Source organism: Periophthalmus magnuspinnatus, chromosome 22 (assembly GCF_009829125.3).
Source record: "Periophthalmus magnuspinnatus isolate fPerMag1 chromosome 22, fPerMag1.2.pri, whole genome shotgun sequence".
Classification (NCBI taxonomy): Eukaryota; Metazoa; Chordata; class Actinopteri; order Gobiiformes; family Gobiidae; genus Periophthalmus; species Periophthalmus magnuspinnatus.
In genome coordinates this window covers 42373-51657 of record NC_047147.1, presented here as the reverse complement: position 1 = coordinate 51657, position 9285 = coordinate 42373, and the positions used below count along the sequence as shown (strand labels likewise).

General features: G+C 37.9%; 1 protein-coding gene across 1 annotated transcript; it reads left to right on the top strand.

Moving 5' to 3' along the window:
- Positions 1-2149: 2149 nt before the first annotated feature.
- LOC129457341 (uncharacterized) lies at positions 2150-8999 on the top strand. Its single transcript, XM_055231145.1, has 8 exons — positions 2150-2207; positions 2381-2543; positions 3562-3754; positions 4934-5029; positions 5623-5742; positions 5815-5895; positions 6003-8118; positions 8926-8999. Exons 1-7 carry the CDS (start codon positions 2186-2188, stop codon positions 6681-6683), a joined length of 1356 nt encoding a protein of 451 aa, XP_055087120.1. The 5' UTR covers positions 2150-2185; the 3' UTR covers positions 6684-8118; positions 8926-8999.
- Positions 9000-9285: the final 286 nt, after the last annotated feature.

Genomic DNA, 9285 nt, shown 5'->3' with positions numbered 1-9285 from the left:
ATATCTTAAACATATGTTCATTATACGTGAAGTTTAGATAAGTTAAGGTGAACTTTGACCTACTCACTTCAAAGGTCAGTATTGTGCACGTGACAAAACCAGTGCTCCGCTCTGCGCTGTGAGGATGCGCTGAATGCAGTTTCTTTGCAGGTACTGGGTACCTCTGTGCATAAAAGCACTGTAACATGTCTTCACTCTGCAAATATAGTTGACCTAAAACATGACAAATTCACTATATTAGTTCAGGGTAATACATTAGAGTTAGATAAATAATCAAAATACTGTTGATCAAAATCACTGTTGATCTAGTACTGCAGACATGTTAGACACTGAGAGGCCAGAATAACTGGGTTAAGCCAACTACCAATGTATTATTTCAAAACATTCACATGCATTTGGGTTTATTAAAACATAACAAAACAGTATCTTCTAATTTAACATGTATGCAAAGAGCTCAACAATTGCTGTTTTGCCATGTGCGTTCAGCTTTTGGCATAAACTGAAATTTTAGAAACCAACGTGAGAAGCGTTTTGGTCTATACAGTTTTGTCATTTTGGCTCCTTCTGTTGGGTTTGCTGTATTGTTGTATGTGAGCCCTGTTTGTAGCATCAGTGTCTGACACAAATGTTTCTCTCCACAGATCTGTGTGAGACAAAGCCCAGCTCTGCTCCGGACGTCCAGACCTCCTGCACACGTCCTCACATCAGGAGCTAAGTCCTCACACACTCTTGCACACACAGACATACACATTTACACAAATACACACACACGCCTCCGCCTTGCCTACCCCCGCCGTGCCCCTCCTTGCTACCCTCGTTATGCCCCTACCTGCCACTTCCGCTATGACCCTCCCCGCTACCCCCGCCATGCCCACCTCTGCTAACAACTCTCTCTTACAGTCCGTCAACTACAGCGCAGCACTGTTTCCTATAGGCTGTTTACACAGTCAATCTAATCATTCACGTGCTCTGATAGGACGTTCTTCCCGGAAGAAGGCAACAATCGGGGTCACGTTCATTTTTTTTTTTTTTTTTTTTTTTTCTCTATCGCAGAGTGTAAATACTTTCTTTTCGCCAGACAGATATTAGGATAAAAAAGGTCAAATAAAAACATATCGATCGGACACGTTTGTAAGGTAGTTTTAGTTGCTATTCGCAAAGCCACGTGACATGATTGCCGGAAGAGAAGGAGGAAGTGTGAGCGCGGAGGTGTGGGGAGTTGTTGTGATCACGACAGGTGAGTTATGTTAACTTTGTCTCGTTAAAAGCATGCCAGCTACTATTATGAGAAATGCAACTAGCGCGTGATTGATGTGTTAGCGTTAATAGAGTGAATTCTGTACTTGTGGATGTGCTATATATGTGATATATATGTGCTAACATGAGGTTAGCTATCCTATCTTAGCATTGAGGCTAGTTGTATAGCCCGTGCATGCGGGACATACGTGCACGCACGTGTCCGGTAGATTAGACCACCTGTCCCGTTTTACCCGTGACAGCCCTGGTTCTGAGCGCTGTGTCCCGTGGCTCGGTAGTTTTCACCGGTACCACTTGTGTTTTTCCCACTTTTACATGAGCTTCGTCTATGGAAGATTATTAATTATTTTAATTATTAAATTCACATGTATTTTGCAAATTGAAAATGCGTTTTGTAATACTATTTGAATATGTTTTCAATTTGACAATGTATTTCATTAATTTGCAATGCAGTAATATTTTTGTAATGTAAAACAAACAAATAGTTGGAGCTGTCCTTGATTTTTTTCAGTGTTCCAGGGGAAATAAAGTGTTTTGTCCTTTTAGTCTATTTCAAAATGTAAATTTCCCCCCAAACGTACTTCTTGAAAACCTTTACATTTTTTATAATCAGAGGCAAGTTGCAGTTTTTGACGTTATTGTGACAGTCAGATAAGTTGTGTAACATCATTTGAAACGGACTTGAGAAAAATTTGGGGTGTTATAAGTGCATGAAGAAAAGTTTGGATGCATTTGAACCATGTATTACAATTTTCAATTTTGTGAGACCCTGTTCATGTGCAAAATCAAGGACTGCTCCTTAATTGGTCTTGTGTTTTAATTATATTATACAGTTCTGATGGCTGGAAGACGAAGGCGGAGGACTCCCCTCCAAGATGCGACAGACCACATTGAGAAAGCAGTTGATAAAACAGAAGAACTTGAAATTATGTACATCAACTCCTATAAAGGTATTGTCTGTTGTTTTTTTTACATGCCAAATGTTAGTCCATGACATCACTTGTGTAGATTATAAAACATCTGTTTATCATGAGTTATGATGACATGGTTATGTTATGTATGTATTTAATAGGTTGTATTTCAATTCATAGGTTTTAACAATTTGTATTATTTGTTTGCACAGGGCGAGGGGTCTTTGCAAAGTCACATTTCTCAAAAGGAGATTTTGTGGTGGAATACAGAGGGAAGTTGATAAATTTTGAGGAGGCAGAAAGGAGGAAGAGGACCTATCACCAAAGATGTACCGTTTTCATGTTTGACTTCTATTGGAGAGAGAAGATGTGGTGGTAAATTCTGAATGCTACACTGCCCATTTTTCATTTCTAATTAGATGGAGAGGGTATTCTTTGTCTCATGTGCAAAATGAAACTCAACAGGAACAGAAAGAAGGTACTCGTTCCATGGCACTATTCTATTTACATGCTTATAAAGCATTTATAAGGACATGGGCATAGTGAATTAAAACATTTAAAATGCAAGGCTGGAACTTAAAAGTTTTGACACAGATGCTTTATTTATATATATATATATATATATATATATATATATATATCTCAGTGCTGTTAATAGATTAAAAAAAGTATGAAATTAATTATTTATGTTATGTAATTTATTAATCTAATTAATCTATTTTTAATCTGACCAAAAATTCATGAGGAAAACCCTCAACATGAGTTTTCTGTTTTGTTTTTCATTTAAATCAATTATATTATTGTAGCGGATGCAAAAGGTTGATATACAACAAAAAAACTATGGCTTTATGAACCCATTATTGTTTTTCACATATGAACCGATGCTTTCTGAGCTGTTTACATCCCTCTGTATTTGAGACTAGTTTTGATCACCAGGAGATATCACTGTACTTTTGTCGATCCCTAAATATTTCTAAATACAAAAATGCTCAAATGCTCTCAACATATAGAGCTATACAATTACTAAGCACTGACTGAATGTGTACAACTGAAATAAAGTGCTGAAACATCAGGTGCACATAAAATACTATCAACATGTTCTGAGTTATACAATTACTAAGCACTGAGTGAACTTCTACAACTGAAAAAAATGCTGAATACCATCAAGAAAATACTTCAAATAGGCAAAAGAAAACATAGTTAGTCCCCAACCAGATCCATGACAGCCAATTAGGCTTCACATGCAACTTGAAAATGGAAACAGAGAAGTCAGAGATTAAAAATAATAATAATGCGATTAAAAAGTATAACACTTTAACTATGACGGTAGTTAATAAATTAATTGCAATTAATGCACTACCGGTAATATGACAGCTTTAATCTTTCTTTTAAGCATTGACGCAGCACAAGAAGATGGCAGCCTGGGACGACTTGTCAACGATGACCACCGTCATCCGAATTGCAAAATGAAGAGGATTATGCATGAGGCCAAACCACACCTCTGTCTGTTTGCTTCAAGGGACATTCAGCCAGGAGAAGAAGTAACATATGACTATGGTGGAAGTGATTGTCCATGGAGAACACAGGTATGTATTTACTGATGGACTTTTTTCCTTAAATGGATCAAGTAATCAGTTTAAGGAAATGTCACTGGAAGCATGATTTTCTGGTTGCAGAATAAAAATGATGGAGGCCAAAGGTTTCTTATATAAAAGAATTAAGTTTAATATTATGCATGGTATCATGATACCAGCCAGAGTTTCGGCTGTCTCTTGTGATATAAAATACATATGTCTAATCCATATGTCCAGTATGTTTAAGTATAGAGAGAGATAGAGATAACAGGAGCAACATACAGTTTTTATAAAGTTGCTTGTAGGATGCAGGCAAGCCCCGCAGGGGGTGGAGCTTCAGCAGACCTATAGGAAAACTTTTGAAGTGTCACCTTCACCCCACGTAAGTTGTCTCTTGGGTCAATCGGTCACACCAGTCAGCAGTATTTATAGGAGAAGAGGTGTCTTCTAACCAAAAACAGACAAAGGACTTGTCTTCACCTAACCATGGATGATTAATTGTATAAGGGGATGCCATGTGGTCAATGTGTAGGAAACTTGCCACACAGGTGCAATGCAACATTTTTTGTTTTGGACTAAAATTGTATTAAAATAACTTAGTAGTAGAAATTCAGAAGATTATTTCCTATTGGAACATGCTGTTTTGATAAGCCCCACTTTTTCATGAGTTTTTTGTATAGTATGAGTTTTTCGTATAGTTTAAATACTATGTTATGCAAAAACTTTAAACCCAGGATGTACAAAAATGTCATCCTCCATTCTTGCCCCATTTAAAGTTGTTAAAGTTAAATTAGGCTATTATTTAAAATATGGCATTTGTTCTGCAGTAACACTGACTTTTTAATCAATGGACAAAACAATAACTTTTAATTGAAAATTGAAGTGCTCAGATAACTTGTTTGTGACTTTTTTTAAAGGCTTGATAACTTGTTGCATCTAGCAAGCCTGGTTTGTGTGGAGCTTCTTATATATATATATATATATATATATATATATATATATATATATATATATATATATATATATATATATATATATATATATATATATATATGTGTGTGTGGGGGTGTGTGTGTGTGTGTGTGTGGGGGGGGGTGTGGGTGTGTGTATCATACTTGTATTACATATTATATTTAGATTTATATTTACAGATTTATGCTGTATATATGAATATAAAATGTTTTTTTGCAGACTGAGGAACAACCTCCAGCAGCCAAGTCATCTGATCCTCACCTGTCCAGACCTGTAGAGATGACTCCAGAGTCACCTCCAGTACTCGTCGTACAAGTAAGAGTCAGTGTGAACAGCACTGTTTAGTTCTTGTGCTATTTTAGTCCAGACTGGTTCAACTGTATAATGGGACATGGATTCAAGCACACTGTTTTTTTTGACTCGTGGGGACTCTAAGCACACTCCGGTTTTCTGACTTGGTGGGGACTCCGACTTCACTCTGCAATGGGACTGCATACTTGAATCTGGACATTGTCGTACACACATTACTCGTGGGGACTCCAAGCACACTCCGGTTTTCTGACTTTGTGGGGACTCCAAACACACTCCGGGTTTCTGACTTTGTGGGGACACGCATTCTGTAATCTACTGTAGTTTGTGTCTTGCGCACATTATTTGTGGGGGCCAATGTTTCTCAGTAATAATATGGTTTTGAATTTGGTGCAAGTTTTGTTTCCAAGCACATTTTTTTTCCTGCGGGCACAATCATTCTTTACTGTAGATTCCAAATTGCACGCACATTGATTTTGTTACTTGTAAGTATAACACCTGTCACTTCAATGTTGATGCTTTTTTTTTTGTTTAAAGCTTTTTAATTTAATTAGCTTATATTTTAAATCACTTAAAATATTTTCTTTTTCCTTCCACAGGCAAAGGATGAAGGACTTACAAGAATAAGAACTGGAAGCTCTCCTGTTGTAAATATTACAAATTCTAATGAAGCAGAAACTCAATGCACTGTTTCTTCACAGCTAACCGAAAGCTGTGAGGTAAAGTCTTTACACTGTCATTCATTTTGTGTATTAGTGCTATATAATTAAGCAGGTTTATTTACACCTCAGGCATCAGGTCCATCCTCTGAATGTGACTTGACCATCACTGACACATCTATTCCAAAGCTGAGGAGAACAAAAAGCATAGAGGTGTGCACTTTAAATAAACACTTGATGGTTGTTTCCATGTATTAAATGTGCACAATATTGTTTACGGCGTTTACCTGCTTTATTCATTTTATTTCTCTTTCCTTAAGATGAGAGCGCCCCTTGATTATGATTCAGATGAGCTATTTGATCCTGATTCAGATGAGCTATTTGATTCCACCTCGGATGACAGTGGAGAAAAGTACATCCCTAAAAGTGGAGAAGACTCTTCTGAAGATACAGACACCAGTGAGATGCTCATAGCTGATGAGAAAATTAATAAGCTCAGATTTCCAAGCATGATAGTGCACACTGGAAAGGAGTCACAATCACTTGCTGAACTGGACAATACAAAAAATCAGAAAAGTGAGAGAGGGAGATCACGTGTAAGGAAACAAAACAGGAGTCATAAGAGATGTTCAAGCAAGCAAGTGACTGAACCAATAATAGAAAACTCTGCATCAAATTCAGAGCAAAACCTACCCTGTACAGATTCTTCTATAAGTAAAACAAACAACAGTTCACTTTTCATACCTGCTGTTTTTAAAAAAGATGATGGATCTAGAATGTACAGCAAAAAGCAATGCTGTTTGTACTGTAAAAAGGGATTTGTTAAGATGGCAAGGCATTTGGAACATGCTCATCAAGATGAGGCAGAAGTTGCAAGGGCTTTTTCCTTCCCGAAAAACTCTAAGGAAAGACTACTGCAGCTGGAACATTTAAGAAACAAGGGCAATTTTTCACACAATGTGCAAGTTCTGGACTCTGGTGTTGGAATTCTTGTAGCATGACAGCAGCCCAGTCAACCTGTTCAAGCTGAGGACTATCTACATTGTTCATATTGTCAGGGTCTTTTCCTGAGGAAAGTCCTTTGGAGGCACATGAAACTGTGCAAATTCAAACCTTGTATTCCAGTGAAACCTGGCAGAACACGTATCCAGGCCCTCTGTGGCTATGGAACTCCTCCACCAACGGGAACAACGGCTCAGCTGTGGAAGCTAATCAACAACATGTTGCAAGATGATGTGTTCCATGCAATCAAATCTGATGCCTGTATAATGGAATATGGTGAACATCTGTACAATAAGCTTGGATATGATCCCAGCAAACATGAGTATATACGTCAGAAATTGAGGGAGCTTGGAAGACTGCTGTTGTGCTCGAGAAAAACCACTCACCTAAAGACTATTAAAGAGCACGTACAACCTGCAAATTTTATGCATGTCGTTCAAGCTGTAAAAGAAGTGGCAGGGTACAATTCTGAAAAGCATTCCTACAGTTGCCCAAGTCTAGCTTTGAAGATTGGATATAGCTTGCAAAAAGTCTCCTTGCTTGTTGAAAGCCGTGCCAATGTGATTGGTGACGAAAATGCAGCAAAGGAAGCTCAAACATTTCGCAGAGTTTACGAAGCCAGGTGGAATGAACTAATATCATCCGCGTCCCTTAGAACTCTTAATGAGTCAAAGTGGAACAGGCCACAGTTGCTCCCTTTTACAAAAGACGTCCAAACACTTCACTCTTTTTTGGATGCTGAGCAAGAAGATCTTTTCCACAAGCTGTCCTCAGTCACATCGCTTCAGACATACACACAGCTGACAAAGGTTATTTTGACACAAGTTATTTTGTTTAACCGACGCAGATCTGGAGAAGTATCAAAAATTCCCCTCTCTGCCTATACATCCCAAAATGTGTCGGATTCACAGGAGGATGTGAATCTTGCCCTTTCAGATCTAGAGAAGAGACTCTGTCAGCATTTCCGAAGACTGGAGATTAGAGGCAAACGTGGAAGAAAGGTCCCTGTGCTTTTGAGTCCGGCAATGCAACAAACATTGGATTTGCTTGTCAGCAAACGACAGGAATGTGGGATTCTCACAGAGAACATATACCTATTTGCAAGGCCATCCAGTTTGACTTGCTACCGCGGCTCTGATAGTCTTCGGTACTTTGCCAAGGCTTGTGGTGCGAAAAGCCCTGACAGTCTGACTTCAACAAAACTACGGAAACAAACTGCAACCCTGTCTCAGGTCTTAAACCTAAGTAATACTGAGTTAGATCAGCTTGCTGACTTTTTAGGGCATGACATTAGGGTGCACAGGCAGTTTTATAGACTTCCCGAAGGAACTCTCCAACTTGCTAAAATCAGCAAAGTACTCTTGGCTCTGGAGCAGGGGCGTGTAGCAGCCTTCAAAGGAATGTCCCTTGATGAGATCAACATTAATCCAGAAGGTATCAAACATTTGTCTTTGTCATTTCTATTTTGGCTCTCTCCAATCAACAGTAGCATGCATACATTTTTTAATTGTATTTGCAAATTATAGTCACTTATGTTTGCATATGTTTCCTCTAAAATTCATAGATTTCATGTGACTGACTCCTCAAAAGCATGTCCAAGTGTTGAGGCATCCATATGCCTGAATACACTCATTATGAATGTTGTTGTTTTTTTAAGTCTTAAGCAATGTACTTTTTTCTTGTCCTTAATACTTGCCTTTACTTAATAATACCTTTAATCAAATTCACTTTTTCCTTTTGAGAGTTTTAAATGTTTCATACAGTTCTTTGGGCAGTGTGTTTACTCATATTCATCTCTCCACAGAGAATGTGCACTTCATTAATGTACCCCTAAAATATATCACTTGTGATTTAAGAGTGTAAAATATCTAAAGCTTGAGCAAAACCTCAGTAATCAACTTTAATCACTCATTACCAAGTCATTCAGTTATTTCAAAACATGTAACTGGACTAATCACTATTTATGATTACAAAATATGCTACTATTCTTGGTTAAAACATTACAAAAAATGATAAAAGATGTGCACAAACTGTAAAGGTCACCAGTTAATTGGTTGCACCACAGAGACACTGGTTTAGATTGAGATATGCACGTCTTTCTATTTGATTTAAATATTCCCACTCTGATATGAACTACAGACAAAAGTGAACCCACCTGTAATACTATCCAGTAGACAACATGACTACTAGACTGTTATGTACTTTTTATGTAGCTCAATTGCTTTTCTTTTTCTCTTTTAGATCTAGTCACGGGAGCAAGTGAGACTTGCGGGACGGTACACCCTCCACAGGAGGACACTGTGACTACTACCCAGGTTACAAATGCAAACAAAGGGTCTGGACAGCTGAAAAGCGCTAAAGGTAAATCTGCTTAGTGTTCATGGTCTTAGTCTGACAAAGCAATGTAAATACAAAATGTAATTTCTTTATGTTCCTCTATAGGGCAAACACTTAGTAAGAGAAAGAAATGGGATGAGGACGAGGTTGCTGCTGTGGAAAGACACATGATGTTCTTCATCACAACCTGTAAGGTACCAGGAAAGCATGATTGTGAGAACCGTATCAAAATGGAAAAAAATGCTCTTAAAAGAAGAGATTGGC

Excerpts from the sequence above, each read along its gene's own strand:
- LOC129457341 (XM_055231145.1), top strand. The coding sequence starts at position 2,186 with ATGTACATCAACTCCTATAAAG. Across the intron at positions 2,544-3,561 it reads TGGAGAGAGAAGATGTGGTG|CATTGACGCAGCACAAGAAG; the intron begins GTAAATTCTGAA and ends CTTTCTTTTAAG. Across the intron at positions 5,743-5,814 it reads AGCTAACCGAAAGCTGTGAG|GCATCAGGTCCATCCTCTGA; the intron begins GTAAAGTCTTTA and ends TTTACACCTCAG.